The sequence below is a fragment of the Acomys russatus genome, chromosome 21, assembly GCF_903995435.1.
Source record: "Acomys russatus chromosome 21, mAcoRus1.1, whole genome shotgun sequence".
Taxonomy (NCBI): domain Eukaryota; kingdom Metazoa; phylum Chordata; class Mammalia; order Rodentia; family Muridae; genus Acomys; species Acomys russatus.
The window spans coordinates 30,504,025-30,525,366 of NC_067157.1; the positions used below are offsets into that span (position 1 = coordinate 30,504,025).

General features: G+C 43.5%; 1 protein-coding gene and 3 non-coding genes across 4 annotated transcripts; all 4 read left to right on the forward strand.

The window, feature by feature from the left end:
• The first annotated feature begins 3,383 nt into the window (after positions 1 to 3,383).
• Rps12 (ribosomal protein S12) lies at positions 3,384 to 5,334 on the forward strand. The gene is made up of 5 exons (XM_051164173.1): positions 3,384 to 3,440; positions 3,559 to 3,675; positions 4,525 to 4,627; positions 4,851 to 4,952; positions 5,251 to 5,334. The coding sequence occupies exons 1-5, from the start codon at positions 3,427 to 3,429 to the stop codon at positions 5,311 to 5,313; spliced, it is 399 nt and encodes a 132-aa protein (XP_051020130.1). The 5' UTR covers positions 3,384 to 3,426; the 3' UTR covers positions 5,314 to 5,334.
• On the forward strand, positions 3,913 to 3,984 carry LOC127205456 (small nucleolar RNA SNORD101). The gene has a single exon (XR_007832663.1). It is a non-coding gene; the product is annotated as a small nucleolar RNA SNORD101 (small nucleolar RNA).
• Positions 4,710 to 4,782, forward strand: LOC127205416 (small nucleolar RNA SNORD100). The gene has a single exon (XR_007832631.1). It is a non-coding gene; the product is annotated as a small nucleolar RNA SNORD100 (small nucleolar RNA).
• Positions 5,035 to 5,164, forward strand: LOC127205464 (small nucleolar RNA SNORA33). The gene has a single exon (XR_007832671.1). It is a non-coding gene; the product is annotated as a small nucleolar RNA SNORA33 (small nucleolar RNA).
• Positions 5,335 to 21,342: the final 16,008 nt, after the last annotated feature.

Below are 21,342 nucleotides of genomic sequence, written 5' to 3' on the forward strand. Positions count from 1 at the left end.
CTGTATTACAGTCAAATTGGGGTGAGAAGAGTGAGCCTTGACCTCGTGGGGACCTCTGCTGGCCTCAGATTTTGTGTGGCTAAAGCTGGCCTCTAACTCATGATTCTCCTGCCTCGACTTTTGGTGGACTAGAATTACAGGCCCGCACCATAATGCTCTCCTCACCTTACTTAATAAAGAGAGCTAATACTGACACCATCGCAGAGGGTCTTATTCAACTTATATGCTGTGGCATATAACCTGACCAGAAGCGACTTAGAGGAGACAGGGACTTATTTGGTTTAGGATTCCGGGTTTCAGTCCATCCCTGGAGGGAGGGAAGGCAGGAACTCAAGCACCATGTAGTATTGTTCGTAGTCAAAAACAGAGAGAAATAAGCGCACCCATGCTGGGTGCCTGCCTCTCCTAACTGTTCCCTGTCATACACAGTCCAGGGAGCCCTGCCCAGGGAAGTTTACTACTTTAGCCTGAGTCTTCACAGTCAATACAGTCTCCAGACGCCAACCTAATCTACGCACTTTCTCAACTGATGCTTTCTTCTTGGCTGATTCTACGTTGTGGTACCTTAACATCTAAGACTAAACAGCACAGGACTCTATGACAAGGAATACAAATAAGCAGCTAGCATATTAGGTGGTATTTAGGAAATGCTAATAAAATTTTTATTATCATTATGCATTTCTGTTCTTATAGTAGAGTGTGAACCTGCATGTACGCTGGTAGTGCCTGAACAGGGCTGGGCACACACTAGCCTAACTAGTGTTAACTAGTTAACTAGTGTAACAGCCCCAGCCTCACTTACTTTTAAAAATTATTTTTATTTTATTTATGCATTTTCCTTATCTTGGCTTATTGAGACAGCATTTCTCTGTGTAACAGCCCAGCCCAGCTTTCTTTCTTTCTTTCTTTTTTTTTTTTTAAGTACAAACATTTCGTACTTTGGGAGCATTTGATGTCATTTGCATGCTTACAAAAGCTTTACTCAGTGTTTCTTTCCCCATCACTTACAACGTTCATCTTCCCAGGGTCAGTGGTAACTGGCTTGGTTTTGTTTTCTGCTTTGAAGTTGATTTGCCCAGCTATGTGAAACACAGTCTTGGACGTGTGTTCTCATAATTTGCCCCTGGTCACCATCTTGAGGCTAGCAGGTGGCTGTTCACACTTCAGCTGCAGCCACCTGCAAGCACACGGGGACACGCCCCACTGTTTTGCATGTGCACTTCCCAGCCCGTGTTTGTATAGCTCGTGTAAATGCTAAAGTGCGCTGGGCAAGAGACACTAACCTCTCTAATAAATTTTCTGCCACCTTTGCCAATACCTAAAATGGAGAGGCTAATTTTAAAGAGTGTGAGCTAGGAGAATCTGTATCTAAACCAAAAATCCTCATTGCTTCCTTTTGGGTGTTAAAATGATTACATAACCAAGATTTAAAGGCTGGGGGCTCCAGTCGTTAAAAATGGGACGCTTACTACTGACAGAAAGGCATTTATTAGGGCGGACTATTAGGGCAAAGAGCTGACATCAAAGGCTTGGAGAGAAATCATGTCTGAGTTGGTTGCTACTGTGTTGGGAAAAGCTTTGAAATGTAGGCACTAAGCTGAAAGCACTTGGCCACGTTTTCGTAGTGTAAACACACTCCTCCCTGGGGAGTCTCTCCCTTTCCGTGTTCCATCTTTACCAATTAGTCTCTTCTGTGAGACTTAACTACTAAACATTTTCCTTTTTTGTTTTAGAGGTGGTCTCATTATTTAGTACTGACTGGCCTGGAACTCACAGCAATCCACCTGCCTCTGTCCCTCAAGTGCTGGGATTAAAGGCGTGACACATTAACTCTTAATAACCTTCCACTAAGGAAATTACTTAAAATCTACTTAACCACATTCTTTTCCGACTATATAATGTTTCAAAATATTTTCCGAAAGTGCCTTCACTCCAGTACTTACTGCCGGGAACTATATAGTTCAAGGCCCTTTCAAATGCTGCCTTAAGCCTCTATGAGCATCTCCCCACTCCCCAACACCATTGCATTTTGCTATTTTACTCTTTGGCTAAAACAGTAGCTTTATCTTTAAAAAAATATGCAGGCACTGGCATTTAATCTTTAAAGAAAAAGCACAATACTAACAGAAAATATGCCCGGAGAAACTAACCACCTGCTAGCAAATACTTTTTTGAGTTCTAGAGGTAAGGAAGCAAGCGTTAAAGCTTTACGGGAGAAACTCATACGTTTATTAGGAAAGCTGAGAAGTAATTTTATCAATTTTTTTGAAATTCTCATGATGCTCTTCAGCGTGACCATGGTCACCATATCCACGGGGTTGGTCATGGGAAGCTCTGACAGGCTTGGGGATTTCGTCAGGGAGAGAAGTTGTCTCGTGCCATTTGCTTCGGAAGTTGAATGGGTGAGTCTTTCAAAAATTAAAATGTGTTAGCCGGAGTGAGAGGGCACCGGCTTTCAGGTTCTGGAATTCCATTCCTGGTGGCCAAGTCCCGGGTGGAATGTGGGAGTTTTCATGCCAGGATTACCCCTACAGTATGGGGCTCCAGTGCTGGACCCATAGAGAGAATTTAACATGTACCTTGGGGATCCCAGTTTCTGCCAAGCTGCGACTCGGGGAACAATCTGGCGTCAAAACCTAAATGTTCATTTAGAACCGGCTGCAGTCAGAACAAGGATCTGACCCGGCTGAAAGTTCTCCTTAAGCACGTAGCTAGCAAAGTGGGATTTGCGAAACAGGGCACAGAATAATACCTAACATTCACAGACGCTCAAAGTGGCTTAAAACAAAGGGACAACAAGTGTCCTCCGGTGACGCCTCAGCCTAATCGAACAGTGTTGCCAACAGGAAACTGCAAGACAAGAGATAGAAAGGCTCTCGTTTAAAAGAGCTAATTTTCTAACGCAGCAGAGGAAGCTGCAGTTTAACAAACTCGGAAGAGAGTTTGGTCCTCCTCGCGGTCCGTAGAAGAGCTCGTGGGGGCCTCCTTAGGCCACACCCCTAGGGTGGAGGGTGCCCGCTGTAGTGCCTGCTGCACGTGCGGAAACCGAGACCCGAGGAAGGCCGCCGCGTGCTTACCGCGGGCGCTCCTAAAGCCGGAAGTGGAAACTTCTAAGGGCCGGCACCGCGAGAGCCACCCCGCTAGTGGGGCGAGCTGCACATGCGCAGAGCAGCCCAGCGGAGCGCTTAAATACCGTCATGCGGCCACAAGCGGCCTTTTCCCCTGCCGCCGCCGAGCTGCGCGGAGGCGGAGGCTCGGGGTGAGTGCAAGCCGAGTGCAAGCCGAGTGTGGACGTCGTGGGCGGCTCGTCCCGGGTGCTTTGGTCTCAAGTGCGAGAGAAGTGCTTGAATTCTAACTGGGGGTTTTTACTGGTACTTTTGTCTTTTCAGTGTGTTCAAGATTCGGCCTCACCCGTAATCCACCGCCATGGCCGAGGAAGGGTGAGCAGCCGGGCCCTGGTTGGGGCGTGGGCCTCCCGCGGGCGGCGCGGGTCCCGGCCTTTACAGGGTTGTCCGAGCTCCCGGCGAGCATCCTAACACTATGCCGTCTGCATTTCAGCATTGCTGCTGGAGGTGTAATGGACGTCAACACTGCTCTTCAAGAGGTGCTGAAGACCGCCCTCATCCACGATGGCCTAGCACGTGGCATACGCGAAGCTGCCAAAGCCTTAGACAAGTACGTGTCTCAGTCTCAATACTGTGGGTTCTTGCAGCCGGAACAAAAGACTGCAGCCAAGGGAAGGAAGCGTGGCGTTCATGCTGCTTAGCACAAAAGTTCTGAGTGGCCTCCGTCCAACGGGAAACGTAGGAAAAGGTATCCAACTCAGATCTCTTCTAGCCCAGTTGAGATGCGTGGGTTGCCGTGTGGCGCGGGGATGAGCAGGAGTTGGCTTTTCTTTTGTAAGGCTGCAGTGTTTGAGTGATGACTTCAATTGTCGGATACCCCTTCACCCCGTTCATGGGTGAAACAATTAGTCTGACAAACCTGTAGCTCTCGTGGGGATAGTTGGTAGTTTTGCTAAAGGGTAGAAAGGATATGGTGTGTTTCTTTATGTAGCAGCGTCACAGCAAATATGTTCATCTAGGAAACCGACTTGGTTTGCATTGTGTCCCTTAGACGTTTGTGCGTGCATGCATACTGTAGCCTGTGTGAGGAGAGTCCGTTTGGACTTGGTGGTAAGCTGGGACTTGAATCCAGCTGAGCATCACACGCATCCTGCTGTGAATCTTGTACAATGCTTGCTGTACAATGCTGCCTTGCATGAACATTTAAATTGGAACCTTCTGTTGTGTGACATTACAAGAACGTGGTCTTAGCTTTCCCTAAAAGATAATGGTATCTGAGGGGTACCATAACTGGAGACAGGCCAGTGCTATACAAGAAAATTGAGACTAAGTTCCAGTAGTTACCAGCTCTAAGCAGTTGGGTGTGCACTAAGTAGTTGGTGTTACTACTAGAGCCAGTGAAGATGTCCTGACCAGACAGACTTGAAGTTGTGATTTCACTTTGGATTTCACATTTCAGGCGCCAGGCCCACCTTTGTGTGCTGGCATCCAACTGCGATGAGCCCATGTACGTCAAGCTGGTGGAGGCTCTGTGTGCTGAGCACCAGATCAACCTGATTAAGGTGAGTGGAGTCCCCTCTGCCTTTGGTAATGGTGTCTGAAGCTTGGACACATCCAGAACTGCATGGTGATTACAACTGCTGGGCTGTACATGATGACAATAGGCTCCCTCTACTGAACTCCTGTGAAGAAACTGCCTGTCACCTTCTGACACAGCCACCTTTAGAATTAGAGTTTCAATTTTTAGTTTTTATCCCTGCTCATAGTGTGTCTGCTTTCGTGTAGGTTGATGACAACAAGAAACTGGGGGAATGGGTAGGCCTCTGTAAAATCGATCGAGAGGGAAAGCCACGGAAAGTGGTTGGTTGCAGTTGTGTCGTGGTTAAGGTAAGTGGTTTTCATCTTTTAAGATGTTTGGGCGCCCTTTGATGAGAAAACATTCTGTGTCTATAGATGAGCTATAGTTTAAAAGCCAGCCAATTAGTCTGCTTATTTCAATGTGTTTATGCAGAAATTAGAAAAGGTTGGCAATAGTGATGCCATGTTACGAGCCTTAAGGACAGCTGCAGTCTTTAAGGTCCCTGAAATTGGCTACAATATTGACAGTGATGGGAAGCAGTTAAGACTGGATTAGTTAAAAGAATTTACTACAAAAGTAATTTGCATCGTCTAATTTTTTTTAAAGGACTATGGCAAAGAATCTCAGGCCAAGGATGTCATCGAGGAGTACTTCAAATGCAAGAAATGAATAAATAAATTTTTTGCTCATTTTTCTCTTGTTTTGTTTGTTTGCTATAAAATGGGGCCTTGCTTTAAAATTGATGAGCCTGCCTCTTTGATTAGACTTGGTACATGACTGATTAGGGTTGGTGAGCTGGACTACCATGCTTAACAGCCTGCCATTGGCCTGCCATATTTTTGAGTGGAGGACAAAGCCAACAGGGCCTCACTGGAGAATTGAAGGGTTAGGAATTTGGCAGCCAGAACTCTTAGAGAAAGTGCTTCAGAAGTTCTATGTGACAATTTGAGAGGTAAATTCCAGTGTGAGCAGACTACAGAGGTCTTTATCTAGAATTTATACTGCCCTTAGGTTGATGGAGTGTTTATTAATGGGATGGAATGGAACAGAAAGGGTTAAATGGAGTGAGAAGTTGGGAAGCTTGAGAACCAGGACAACTTGGCAAAGTTGCAAAAACAGTTTACATCCCTAAACCCCAGTAGTTAGAATTGCCTTTTTCTAGTATCCAATTAGACTGGTTGCTTGGAAAGACCTGAGTAGAAATCACATCCTAAAGGATTCTTCATCTTGGCTGGCCTCATTCAGCCTGCCCCTGCCTCCCAAGTGCTGGGATTAAAAGTGTGGCCTTGGTCTGTAATTGCTCAGCAGTTGACAGTTCTCTTGGTTTTAGGTAATGAATCAAAGAAACCTTGCTTTATTCAAGTCCCATGATTACTATGCAAGTGATGGGTGGCCGTCTTCCTGTGGCCTTGTGTATCCATGGCAGAGAACTTTAGAACATGAGACTAGCTACCAACAAGAATAGCACCACAGCTGTTAATACTGTTGGCTGATGAAGAGAGTGATAGCGCTAAAGAACGGACAATGGGAAGACTGTTAACATTTTAGCTTTTACGTCTTGGCTGGCTTGGGACTTAAGCTGGAATTAGGTTCTGCCACCGTACACAGGCTTGCTCATTTGCATGGCAAGAATGAGTGGCTGTTTACTTGGAAACCTTTGAGAGGTCGACTTCCTGTGTGACCCCTACTGGATTACAAGTTTGCTCACATACTGAAAAGGTAGTGTTTAAAGAAGGGAGAGCCGCTCAGCTGTGTCTCAGGACCCAGGGATCAGACTCAGGTCTAAGCACCTGTACCTGCAGAGCCATTTCTGTGCCCCAGCCCACATTTGTTCCCCCCCCCCCCCCGGGGGTGGGGGTGGGAGAACAAGTTCAGATAGAAGTCAGCCAGCAGAGGGCGGACTAAGGCTGGTACCAGATCTAAGACCTACCAATGCAAGAGAGACTCAGGAATCGCAGTGTGAGGATGAGGGAAAACTGTCAAGGTGAATACTTAAAAATGAAAGCATTTAGAAAATGTATTATACAAAGAAAAATTTATAAACACTTGGCTTTTTGAGGATGAGCTGATGTACATGTTCTGAAACTGTAGACCAGGCTAGCCTTGGACTCAGCCTCCTGAGTGCTGCAGTTAAAGTTGTGCACCACCAGTCCCCAGCTCACCACTTGAGTTTTAGTGCCTGGGTTAAAGTCTTCGAAAGGTGAAAAGCAATCTGCCTTACCCTACAGCAAGGAAGTGCATCTCACCGGAGTCCTCTGCCAGTTATCTTCCTAAATCCTTTGAGAGTTTGTGTTCTTTTAAAGATGAATAATTCGTACTTTGAGGCATCAGCAAATACTAGTTGGGTGATGAGTATTTTTTCTGGTTGACTCTCAGTATTGTTTAAAATAGATACAACAATGCCAAAGAGATGGTTCAAGTGTTGAGGATCTGTGATTGCCAGCACCCACCTTGCATCCCACAACTGCCCTTGGCTCCTGTTCTAGGGGATCTGATACCTACTCTGATTTCTGCAGGCACCAGGCATACAGGTGATACTTAGACACACATGAAGGCGAAACAGTCATACAAGTCTTAAGAAAATTAAAATAATTGCAGCAAGGTTTTAAAATGAAAAGAAAAATGAACTTAGGCTACCTGTAAAGTTGGTGGGGGTTTGGTTTGGTTTGGTTTTGTCACTTAGGAACATTCTCAACATGCCAGTGGGTAGTTCCTCATATTTTCTCTAGTGTGTGTGTGTGTGTGTGTGTGTGTGTGTGTGTGTGTGTGTGTGTGTGTGTATAGATGTGTACACTAGGAGGCCAGAGGAGGTGCTGAGCATCCTACCCTGCTGTTTTCTGCTTATTCTTTTGAGACATGGTCTCTGTTGAACTTGGAACCAGGCCGGTGGGCGGTAGTCCTCAGTGATCATCATGTCTCTGACTCACCACAGGTGTGCAGCCACTCATACTCACACAGGCCTTAAGTGGAGACTGAGGACTCGAACTCAGGTTTTCTTCATGCTTAACTATCAAGCATTTCTACCAGTTCCCCAGCCTAAGGCAACAGGAGTATGGAGGGTTTACTCAGGGCTGACAGTCTGAGCATTCTAGCCTTTGCTGCAAAATGCAGATGGCTTTGTGAGATGGGTCTCTGCCCATGGGGTATTGATGGCATTTATTGAGGTGGGAAGACCTGCCCACCGTGAGTGGTGCCATTCTTTGCCTGGGGTTCTGGGTTGTATAAACAAAGGGAGCAGAGTGAAGTACACATTTCTTTGCTGTCTACTTTCCAGCTGTAAATGAGATGTGACCAGCTGTTTCAAGCTCCTGCTGCGTCTTGACTCTCCTGCCTTTGAACTGTGAGCCAGAATAAACCATTTTCTCCTGAGTTGCTTTTGTCTGAGTATTTTATCACAGCCATAGAAGCTAAGACATTCAGCAGGAACACTGTTTCAAACTGCACCCCCAGTCCTACAGCTAGAAAACGGAAACTTCTGCATCCTCCTGCGTGTGACAATGGGATGTGTTTTCATTGGGAATCTTTCCTTTAATGTATTATGTCCCTGTTTTGTATGTTACATAAATTACAAAATGTTGCAGAGAACTCCTGTTGTAGGAAAGGTCATCTCCACATGAACCCCCTGCAAGCCTCATTTAATTAATTTATTTATTTATTTTTCTTTAAGATTTATTTATTATGTAGACAGTGCTCTGCCTGCTTGTACCTCTGCAGGCCAGAAAAGGACACCATATCACACATTACAGGTGGTTATGAGCCACCATGTGGTTGCTGGGAATTGAACTCAGGACCTTTGGAAGAGCAGTTAGTCCTCTTAACTGCTGAGCCGTCTCTCTCCAGCCCTATTTTGGTTTTTCAAGACATAGTTTCTCTCTGTAGCCTTGGCTGTCTGGACTCATTTTGTAGACCAGGATGGCCTACAACTCAATGATCCTCCTGCCTCTGCCTCCTGAGTGCTGCGTCAGTTATTCTTAGACAGTCAGGCACCTAGAACAGTGCTTAAGGTGGTAGGTACTCAGGTATTGTGAGGTTGTGAATTAGAGGAATACTTGTGGCTTGTTAATTCAAGACCTTTATTCTAAGGCTGAATTGCTCAGTCTTTTTTTTTTCGACCCTTTACTTTCTTATGTTCTTTCTGGCAACAAAAGTCAATCTTGGGTTGAGCCTGTTTCAGGCTAATGTGGTACCAGGCTGTCTGAGTTTCTCTTCTTCCAACCTCCACGCTAGGGAGCAGGGCAGCGAAACATATCCTATCATCACAGAATGGCGTACATGGCTCTAGGAGTCTGAAAAAATAATTTTTAAAAGCCATTTTGAGACCCGGGATATAGTAAAAAATCATGTATTCAGGGAAACTCTTTTTACACCACAGTAATTTCTTTCTGAAGCCTGTTTACCGAGACATCTGCAAACAGCACAGTGTTGCCCAAGCGATGTGAAGTGAATAGTAGACAAGTGCAGTGTTTGTCTTATTTTTTGTTTCAGTTCAACCACCTCTCACTGAAACTGCAAATGGAAATGAAGATTCTGATTATACCTAGTTGGCTTGTTAGAGACATACTGAGTGAAAGGCCTGTGGTATTTCACATCACTGTCACCAGATTAGAAAGAGCAAAATGTGTGTAAACAAACAAACACATTTAGTTTATGTATGAGAGCTCTATCTACATGTACACCTGCAGACCAGAGGAGGCCATGAGAGAGTATAGATTGTTGTGAGCCACCATGTTGTTGCTGGGAATTGAACTCGGGGCTTCTGGAAGAGCAAGCAGCCAGTGCTCTTAACTGCTGAGCCATCTCTCCAGCTCCCTAGGAAAAGGCTTTTGTAATTCCGGCTTTGTCTAATACTAACCATTTGCTAGAAGAAGTAGACATATCTATTGTGATTGCCTCACAAAGTTAGCTTTAAGCAAAATGACTCAAAATTTAAGCAATTAAAGCTAACTCTTACAGTAATTTAAAAAAATTATGTGTGATGACCTTTAATATTGTCACATAAAGCAAACCCAGTAAAAACAAATGGGACCTGTAGGCAGTCACCTCCTCAGCTGCCGCCTATACTATCATTATTGGTCAGGTTATTTTCTGCAAGTAATTATGCGGCCTGATCAAACTGTGACTCCCATTTCTCCCTGGAAAAGATGCTTACTCTTGCTTAAAACTTCTTGTTGTAGACTGACTCCAGCTAGAACTTGACATTACGAAAATGTTTTATTTAATATTCACAATTATGCTTACTTATTTTTTGTTTTGTTTTTGGGACAGACTCTATGGTTTCCCAAGTTGGCCTTGAGCTAACACTCATCTTGTTTGAACCTCTTGAATATAGATTACAAGTGAATGGTACCACATCTAATCATCATTGTTCTTTTTCATTTTTCTTATTAAAAATTTAAATTACATTGAGGTAATGTGTACGGGGAGAGTTGTACAATGTGCCTTGTATGGTGGACAGAGGACAATTTAAGGAATTGGTTTTCTGCTTCTCTCATGTGGTGCTGGGATTGAGCCCAGCAGGTTTAGCTGCAAAGACCATTAATCAGCTGAACCATTTGTTCCCCTGTATTCAGCTTTTAAAGAACTTAGTGAACAGTTTTATGTCATTCAATGTTCAGACCAAGGACATAAGCGTAATCCAGTTTCTTTGCATCCTCACTGTCATAAGGTGTTGCCCTTTTTTTGTTTTTTGTTTTTGTTTGCTTGTTTTTCAATTTTAATTTTCTAGATAGCATTTCTCTGTGTAGCCTTGGCTGTCCTGGACTCCTTGCAGACCAGGTTGGTCTCGAATTTACAGAGATCTGCCTACCTCTGCCTCCTGAGTGCTGGGATTACAAGCATGCACCACCGCACCTGGCTGTATTGCCACTTTTTACTGTAGCCTTTTTTACAGATGTTTAAGAATACCTCACTGTGCCGACTTATTTCATTTGCCCAAAAGGCATGTACAAGTTTGGAAGAACATTTTTGCAAAGATGAAGTGTAGACACAAACCTGCAGGCCATTAGTTTGAAGTACTGGGTAATATTCTCCTGAGCTTGTACTCAATACATATTATTCCAGCCAATAATAGTGGGTGAGCATGGGGAAGCCTCAAAATTCAGGACCATCACAGAGAGCTTCGCTGGGCCATCGGTAGGGGAGCAAACATGAATTATGGGGAATCTAGGACCTTAAAGAAAAAGGAGAGGGGAATCTCCTTGTTCTGAAAAGAGTACTTTGAGCACGCATGGTGGCACACGCCTGTAATCCCAGCACTCAGGAGGCAGAGGCATCAGATCTCTGTGAGGTCAAGACTAGCCTGGTCTACAAAGCGAGGACAGGATAGCCAAGGCTACACAGAGATACCCTGTTATAGGCTCCAACTTTTCCAAACCTACTTTATTTGGGGTTATTTAAATGCTTATACCTCCCTTCCAACCCACCTACCCTAGATAGGAGAGAAAGGTTTAGGGGAACAGGAGAAGTAGACCTTTTTGTACTCAGTTCCTGGGAGCCATTCCCTGTTGTAGTCGGCAGGAGTTCAGTAGACCAGCAATTCAACCAATGTTGCCGCTGGAACCTGAGCAGCAGGTGGAGCCTGGAGCCTCAAAGCCTTTCCTGGAGCACTTCTCTCTTGGAGCCTCATGAAATGCAGTGATGAACAGCCAAACAATACCAACACCCAAAAAGTCGTGCCTCCTGTTTTGGGCTCATATATATATCTCCTCTCAGTCTGTACTAGGATGTTTTTTAGCTGGCAAAAATCAAGCCCCCACACGAGGTGGTTTGACCTCCAAGTGGATAAACATCACCTGCTCTCTCACAAGTCTGTTCCCCATCCCACACTTGGGATCAAAACAAAAATATGTTTATATCTACTACACCCTATCTCGAAAATCCAAACATACACACACGCGCGCGCGCGCGCGCGCACACACACACACACACACACACACACACACACACACACGCACGCACACAACAAAAACCCCAAACAACAACTACAACAACAACAACAACAAAACACACACACACAACAAAATAAAAACCAAGAAAATCAAGAACAATTTGAAGGAAGCCTGTCAGGTCTTTCCCAGAGGCAGGGTCAGTGTTGGTGGATGATTAGTGAACAGTACTAGAGGCACTGACAAGCTGAGGGGTGGGGAAGATGCTCAGTAAGTAAAATGCTTGCTGTGCTAGCACAAGGAGCTTGAATTTGATCTTTGTGAATGAATATAAAAGGACAATGAAGGGTCCCCCTATAATTCTAGCATTAGGGAGGCCGAAACGGGTGCATCTCTGAGCTCTCTACAGTCTAGTGAGTTCAGGCCAAATGAGAGACCCTTTCTCAAGAGACAACATGGCAGCACCCAAGGATGATCACTAAGGGTGACCTCTAGCCTCCGTGCATCATTTTACACACCCATGCACACTCTCTCACACACACATACATGCACATACAGTCACACACCACACACAAGTGTCACAGAAGACCTCACTCATCCACAGCAGCCGAGGAGGTGGAATTATAGGAGTTGCCAATAATTTACACAAGGACTGGGGTCACCTATGAGGTGTTCTTTCATCTAGCTGTGATGTCTCTATATATGTCTAGTTGATGAAAGTGCCATGGCAAATTAATAAGGTTGACAACTACAGAAAGGAGGATGGGTAGGTGTCTCTGACACAGGTTGAGAAAGGAAGCCATATAAAGTGGTTATCATTGTGACCAAGGACTGTGGTAAAGTCTTACTTGCTTTGTCATTGAACTAAATCAGCCTTAATTTTCATGAGGCATTACAAATACCCCTTTTGTCTGTTTTTCATGTCAGGGTTCTCTGTGTAACCCTGACTGTCCTGGACCTCATTCTATAGACTAGGGTGGCTTTGAACTCAGAGATCACTTGCCTCTGCCTACCAGATCTGGGATTAAAGGCATGTCCAGTTATAAATACCTTTAAGTGTAGAATGTTGCAGGTGATTGGCAGTGCGCCCCGATGTTTTAAAGTGTATTATTCACTTAGGTGTCCATTGGCTTCTGTGACATTATCATTAACATATTGATAATATTTACACTAACAGAAGAAAAGTGTCCCTTGACTATTTAACAAATGAGCGTTCTGGGAGGATGAGATTCTTGCACAGACACCAACACTCACATGTCACATGTGAAAGGAGGAACAGTTGCTTTCTGAAGATTTCAGGTCTCTGGTAAATATATCTTCAGATTCTAAGATTTAAAAGTGAAAATACACGTATCAACTGTTGTGAACCATCTGATATGGCTACTGGGAACTGAGCTTGGGTCCTTGGCAAGAGCAGTGTGTAGTTAGTGTTGAGCTGTCTCTTCAGTCTCAGCTTCTATACATCTTACCGTTCCTTTGTTTAAAGCCTGCTGATGCTGGGACTGTATCTCAATTTGTAGAGTGCCCTGCCCAGCCCTGGCTTGGATTCCCAGAAAGTGGAGGCAGGAGGATTAGTAGTTCGTCTTTGCCATGACAGCATGAGCTACAGGGGACCCAGTTTCAAAGCAGAAAGACTCTGAAGCCCTTTCTTTTCTAAGGTTCAAGACAGCTTTTATCTTGTTTTGAGGTAGTGTCTCACTGTGTAGTCCAGGCTGGCCTGAAACTCATTATGTAGACCAGGCTGGCTTCCAACTTATAGAAATCTGTTTGCCCCTGCCTTCAGAGTGCTTGGATGAGAAGTTGTATCACCATGTACCACTCACTCAAGACATGCAGTAGTACACAGTAGCACGCAGCAAACATCCCCGTTACAAAAGCAAGAAGCAGGAGGATGCCCAGGAGACACCAGGACCACCACCCAGCAAGCAGACATTAAACTCTAGGGCTTGTGGTGGTACCATTAAGGATTTCTGTAGCCCACACCTCCTAAATCACCCTCATTTCTCCTGAAAACATGCAAAAGATGAACAAATGTCCGTATTTCTCACAGTCATGTCCCTACTTTTTGGTACTCATTTATAATAATAATAATAATAATAATAATAATAATAATAATAATAATAATAATAATAATAATAATTATTATTATTATTATTATTATTATTATTTTCTAATTTTGTATTAGTTACTTTCACTGTGATAGTGAAACACTCTGACAGGAATAGCTTAAGGAAAGGGGTTAATTTTGACTCACAGTTTTAAAGGACACAGTTAATCATGGTGGCCAAGGCTTGGTGGCTCAGGTTTTACCTGTGGTTGTGGGGCTTTGTGACGTTACTGTTATAGGTCAGCATGTTAGAAAGCAGAAATAGTTGTATTATCAGTCAGAACAGTATTCAGGGAAAAATAAAACCAGTGATGTTGTCTGTTTATTTGTTTGTTTGTTTTTCTTGAGACAGGGTAGCCTTGATTGTCTTGGATTCACTTTGTAGACCAGGCTGGCCTCAAATTCACAGAACTCACAGAGATCCTCCTGCCTCTGCCTCCCAGAGTGCTGGGATTACAGGCGTGTGCTACCACACGCTGCTAAAACAGTGTTGTTTTTTCAGGTATTCAGAAAAACAAAACAACAAGACCAGGAAATGCATATCAGGGTCCTATTGTATTGTATTGTATTGTATTGTGTGGAGCTCAGACATGCGCTATGCGCAATGCTAGGAAAGTAGACTCAAAGTTCGATGAAGACTACAGGACTTTTGAAATGGCAGAAATGAGGGAATGTCTGCTGAGAAAAGCTGCAGAAACTGAATAAAGCTGGCTCAAGCAAACAGCCATGTAGGCTGTAGGGAACAGGGATGTATGGGTGGGGATACCAAGGCCTGTTAGGAACCTGATAAGGTATCACCACAAGCCCTGGGTGCTAGCTAGACACAGACCCATAGAGTCTGATTTCTGTCCTGAGTTTAGATAAAGATTCTAAAACTTCTCTAGAATAACTACAGCTTAAAAACACCAAATTTAAAACAAAATCCTCACAAGATTGTCATACTGAGCATACATTTTAAAGCTTTTAATTCTTTTGAGAATAACTTTATTATATTCTATGGAGTGAACAGAAGGTGGCAGTATTGCTTCAGTGTTAAAAAAGCTTCAATTCCCTTCTGCAAAGGGAAGTGTGTGTGTGTGTGTGTGTGTGTGTGTGTGTGTGTGTGTGTGTGTGTGTGTGTGTGTGTGTGGTGTGTGGTGTGTGTGGCTGACTGACAGTTACCTCTGCAGGTGCGACTGTGTGCAGGGACCACAGGAGCACCCAACCCCCGCCCCCGTTCCCTGTTCTCACGTAGGGTATGAGGGAAGAAACATGAAGTAAGATTGTTCACTGGCTCTGAATGCAGCATGCCATTGACACAAGACCTGGGGATATAGCTTGCTGGTAGAAGACTTTTTTTAATTAGTCAGTTAGATAGTTAGTTAGTAGTTAGTCTTGTGTCAATGGTATGTCTCCAAATTTTACCTTTAAAAGATGTATTTATATTACTCATTTCAATTAACATTTGAACTTTAATTTCCCCATGTCTACTATAATTTGCTCTGGGCAATGATTGCTTTGTAAAATCCTATTTTGAGGAACCAACGCTTTTAATGACGTACATTTGACTGTGTGTACTAAGCAGAACGCTTTATTAATATGCTAACTCATTCTCCATCAAAAGCAGAAGGTGTCACATACATAAACACAGCTTCTATGGGTTCACTAGAGTCCTAAAGGTGAACTTGAAGTGTAGTCTACGTGGTGGAATGTGAGCTTGAGTGAATGAAAATCATGGATGTTTAATAATGCAGTCAGAGGTTTATTCTGAGCTCCATAAATAGTGTGGGGCATACATGATCTTAAAACTTACAACCTTTCTGCTGCCTTTACATACGGCATCTCTCCTCAGCACTCACTCTGACAAACGCACTGGTAACAGTTTTCATGGGCTTCAGTCAGACTGCGGCATAGCAGAGGCTTGGTGTGTTAGTAGGGCTCACCCTGGCTCCAGATGGATACATCGTCTACACCAATCCCTGTGAAAAGCAACTGGAGAGGGGAACGAAATTGCATTAAAAGTATCTATGTGTTCTATGTCTGTCTCCTTCTTGGCAGTCTGTCTGTCTAGCTGCTTTTTGGTACACATTGGCTTTATGGTCAAAGGAAGCTTAGATATGAGTCCTAGTCTTTACCATTAGGTCATTGTGAGACAACAGGTAAGTCATTTAACTTCTGGGTATCTGATGTTTTCACCTAAGATGGGAATGGCCTTACAGTGTTCTGTGGGAGTTAGCAGGGATGATGGCGTGAAGTGTGAGGGGCAGTTCTGAGGTATAAACGGTGCTGGTTATCATGATGGTGCAGCGTTATTGTAGCAGATATGTATGTATATATGATATCTTAAAATAATATCATTGGGTTACATTTTATTTGACAAAACACAACCCACATAAAGATAGTTTTCAGATCTGTTAAAACTCAGATATCCCCAAAGGAATAAGTTACAACTTTTATTTACACAGAGCTTGAGACGATGTATTTGTGTAACCTTCTTGGAAAAGGTTCATAAATAGCTTTCATAGGCATGGACTTTATTAGGGTCCCAGTCCTGAGGGGTCCATAGACGCTGGTCTAAAGATTGTTTAGAAAGATTATGGAAAACTGTTCTGCCTCATGAGGGCTTGTGCCTGTTCAGATTCCTGCTCTTGGCTTCAGCTCTCGACTATGGCCTTGTGGCCCTGGAGCTGACACGCTTGTTAAGAGCGCTGGTCACGAACATTGTGAGCTCTTGTGTTCTGCACAGCGTTGTATGGAACACTACACACATCCTAGCATAGAGCATGCTTCCCTTTCCGTTTTTGTAGTTTTTAAGAACTATTTAAAAAACAAAATGATGGCTAGCGGGAAGGCTCAGTGCCACCACCAGCACTGATGACCTGAGTTCGATGCCTGGGACTCACATGCTGGAGACAGAGAACCAGCTTGCTCAAGTTGTCCTCTGACGTCCACATGCACCTTGGCACGTACACATCCCTGCCCTCCCAAAAGTGAGTAACAAAAAGAAACAAGATGATACTCACTCAAACTCCACCCCAGAATGGCAGAAAGGCCATGTCTGTGAATGGCAATGAGGATGCCCCTGACTAGAAGCTTGCTCTAACCACTGACAATGACAGTTTTCCAGTCCAGGAATCATAAGTTAGAAAAACAGTCTTCAGGAAAACAAGCAGGTGACTCCAGGCTGAAGTTTCTCTTTGGAGTATACTAAATATGCTATACAATTTCATGCTAAGTCTCTTGCATTAAACAAAAACAAACAAACAAACAAAAAAAAAAGCAGTGCAGGCTCAGTGGTTAAGAGCACTCGCTGCTGCTCTAACAGAGGACCAGAATTTGTTTTCTAGTACCTGCATGTGGCTTCCAACTCTCTGTAAGTCCAGTTCCAGGAGATCTGATGTCCTCTTCCCATCTCAGTGGGCACCAGCACTCATATGGTGCATAGCCACATGGCCGAAACACCTCTATACATAAAGTGAAAATGAACATATCTTTAAAAAGCATTGTGCTGGTGGATCCTGGTATGAACAGGTAAGATCGGCTTGACTGGAGAAGGTGCTATTAGAGGAGGTGGTGACGAACAAGCACCAGCAAAATGTTGTTACCTTTATTACCCTCAAACTCACAACAGCCTTGGCTCAGGTGAGCCTTGTTTTCCTTATTTGCACCATTAAACCCCTTCTCACCACTCTCCAGATGAGTGTGGGAGATCTACAGGATGAAGCGTGCTCCTGATTGTGGGGAGTGCGTGCGTGCGTGCGTGCGTGCGTGTGTGTGTGTGTGTGTGTGTGTGTGTGTGTGTGTGTGTGTGTGTTCTACCCATGAGAAGTCCTGGCAGGGCTGGGAGAAGGTGAAGCAGGGTGATTAGTCCCAGGCTTTCCCGCCTCTTCAACCCAGTCCTGTAATAACACCATCATGGGCTGCTTTGTCCTTGGAATCCAGAGGCATATTTTGCAGTTTCTTTCATAAGCAAATTCTAGTATACTCTGTCTGTTGCTAGAGCTCAGGCTGGTATCAAGATGCAGGCCTTTCTAATTGGGTATTGTCTGAAGGACCCAATGCCAGGAGAGACTGGAGATGGTTTATAGAGTTTGCACAGAAGCACAGGGAGAAATCTGAGACTTGGGTTTTAATGCAAAATATCTACCAGACAATACATGAGCTTATTGAAACTGGACATCTGCAAACAGTCAGGGAACAGTCAGAGAATAAAGTAGACTGGATGTCAGATTGTCTACAGCCATGACTAATCCACACTGACCTTGAAGATGACAGTATGAATTAGGATACATTTGGGGGAAATTTACAGACTGACGATGGCCTTTCTGTAATATTAACCCGGACAGCAGTTCTCAAAGACTGGAAAGGTAACGACAGTAACTCACAGTTTCCATTCCTTTGGCATCACTGCCTTCCAGCTCTGAGAGCTCCCTCACTGTTTCGTTCATTTTGTGTGTCCTGTGGTTCTTGCCTGCTATTTATTTGTAAGATGGATCAGCGGCCCAGCAACCACTGGTTCACCTGTGTTAAAGAAGTACCTCTGGAGAGGAAAGCCTCTGTGGAGAATAAATGAAAGGGTACTTGTGCAGCCAGAGAAACCCAAAATAAACCAAAGGGAGAGAAAATAAACCTGAGAGGCCACAGGATTTGAGGGGTGATTCATATAACAATCCTACAATGACGGAAGAGCTAGGAGAACAGCTGGACTGACTGGCGACAGAGTAGGCTGGGCACTCAGGCATGAGCATGAGGTGCGCCGTGGGTTTTGTTTTATTTTGTTTTTTGGTCTGTTTATTTATTTATTTATTTATTTATCCATTCATTCAATTTTGGTTTTTGTTTTTGCTTTTTTCTTTCAGGGTATAGTTTCTCTGTGTAGCCCTGGCTGTTCTGTAACTTGCTCTTTAGGTCAGGCTGGCCTTGAATTCAGAGGTTTGCCTTCTTTTGCCTGCTGAGTGCTGGGATTAAAGGGATGTGCTACCAACCTTTGTGTGACTTGTTACGTTTTAATGTTTGTGTACTGATCTTTCAGTTGCTTTTGCAAAGTAAGCAAAAGTATGGAATTTGATTATAAAAACAAATCACTGTATTAATTTGTGTTAGTGCACCACCTAACAGAGGGTTTTGCATAGTGAAGGTTGAAATAATGAGTTGAAAGAGTGAATACAAATCTACTGAAAAACTGTGCAGTAGCTATTAGCATGTAAATAAGCTGACACTTTTTTTTCTGGAGAAATATTTTACTTAAATGACCACTGTTTTGATTGGCTATATTAATTAACAACAGGATTTTATTAAATCTGTCAAAGACAAATTGAGTATCTGTTTACTTTGTTAAGAATTCCAAATAACTTTTGGATCTAACCCTAAAGGAAGTACAGACACATATATATACATATATTTTAAGACATTTTAAGAATATATTGACTCAGTGCTAGGAACTGAGCCCAGGTCCTGTGCAAGAGCAGCCCATGCTCCTAACTGCTGAGCCAACTCTGCAGCCCAAGGAATTAAGTTGTAAGTAGAATGACTAGACTTTTATCTGTGTTTCTGTAAGCACTGTAGAAGCTAATGTTGTGCCATCTGTGATCTTCAGGTCAGAGAGAAGTTGAGAACAGCTAGGAAATATGATAGATTCATATGTAAACAGGTACAATATTAGGTTTGAGATGAAAAAAATGAGCTCTTTTTTTTTTTTTTTTTTTTTTGGTTTTTTCGAGACAGGGTTTCTCTGTGTAGCCTTGGCCATCCTGGACTCACTTTGTAGACCAGGCTGGCCTCGAATTCACAGCGATCCGCCTGCCTCTGCCTCCCGAGTGCTGGGATTAAAGGCGTGCGCCACCACGCCCGGCTGTAAAAATGAGCTCTTATAGAAGCTTTACACACTGTGTAAGAAAGGCATCGCATCTGATACTTTGCACATCCCACTAATCTTTGACTCTTTACTCTTACTGTTTTCTCATTGGTGCAAGTGTTTGCAGAGGCATGAAGAGCCACTCCTTCACAGATGCTTTGTTTGATTTACAGCATTTGGGAGGGTGGCATTCTTGCTTACACTACTTTACTGTTGACGTCTAAAAAACCAAAAACAATCCCCCCCAAAACAACCCCAAAAAGCATAGTTGGAATTCCCAGAGGAAAGAGTGCATGAATTCTTTGTTGTGCTATTTGTTCAGATTTCTTTCAGTCTCTGAATGTGTTTTCACTAACATAATAGTGTGATGAACGCAAAACAGTAACACTAGAGTGAAAGGCTTGGAAGAGCTCCTACTATGCGCTTTAATCTGGGCAGATCACTTTCTAGGTAAAGAGCTTTCTGCCTGTGGGTTTCTGAAAGGTGAGCGTGAACATGGCAGACGACTTCTTACCCTTGTCTAGCAAGACTTCTCAAACTTTATTTCCTTTTGTTTGCCTGAAAATCATTTTCATTGCTTTTCCTTTGAATATTTACTTGCACTTTCTTAACTCCAGTATATAACTCCGTGGTGAAATTTCAAAGATAGTTTCATAGCCAGGCATCCAACGTCACCAAGACACCCTACATCACCAAGACACCCTATATCACCAAGTCAGCCTACGTCATCATCAAGACAGCCTATGCCACCAAGATAGCCTACATCACCAAGACAGCCTACATCACCAAGGTAGCCAACTTTTTTCATTCTCACTCTGCTTTTCACAGTGTGATGCATGATGGCTGAGTATTTGTAGTTGGGCAAACATGAAATGAGAATTGTTACAAATATACAAAAGATAAAAGGATGGAGAACAGTGCATAATTTGTATTTTGACTATATGTTAAAAGAATAGTATTTTGAACTTATTGGTTAAAAATAAAGTACCAAGAAATTAGGGCTATAGCTTAGTAGTTAAGAGAACTGGCTCTCACAGAAGACTGATTTTTCTACTCCCAGTACCCACATGGTGGCTCACATCCACCTCTTTTGACCTTCATAGGCACCAAACATGCATATTGTGTACACACATATATGCAGCCAAAAGACTCACATATAAAATAAAGTGAGTAACTATAATTTTTAAAAAAGGGGGCAGGGGCTGGAGAGATGGCTCAGAGGTGAAGAGCACTGGCTGCTCTTCCAAAGGTCCTGAGTTCAATTCCCAGCAACCCTGAGGTGGCTTACAACCAGGTAAAATGTGATCTGATGTCCTTTTCTGGCCTGTAAATGTACATGCAGGCAGAACACTGTATACATAATAATAAACAATTTATTTATTTATTTTGTTTTTTTGAGGCAGGGTTTCTCTGTGTAGGAGAGCCCTGGCTGTCCTAGACTCACTTTGTAGACCAGGCTGGCCTCAAACTTACAAAGATCTGCCTCCCAAATGCTGGTGGCCTGAGCCACCACCCACTGGCTAAATAAATAAATTAAAAAAAAAAAAAAAGGCTATCTCCAAACTTAAAAAAAAGACAAAGTTCCTGATTAAGTCATAATCTCTTTGGGGAATAAATCCTAAAAATAAAATGTACCATTAAGAACTTTATCTTTTTGGATTTGGGTGGGAGCGGATGAGAGGAGGATCTGGTAGGCGATGGGGGAGGGGAAACTAGTCAGACTATATTGTATGGAAAACTCTCTAAGTTCGAGGCCAGCCTGGTCTACAGAGCAGGTTCCAGGACAGCCACTGAAAATATGGCTCACATTTGCAGCCCACTGTCTGGTTAGGAGGTCTTTCTCCATGCCGCCCACTCCCCCAACACCCTTCTGT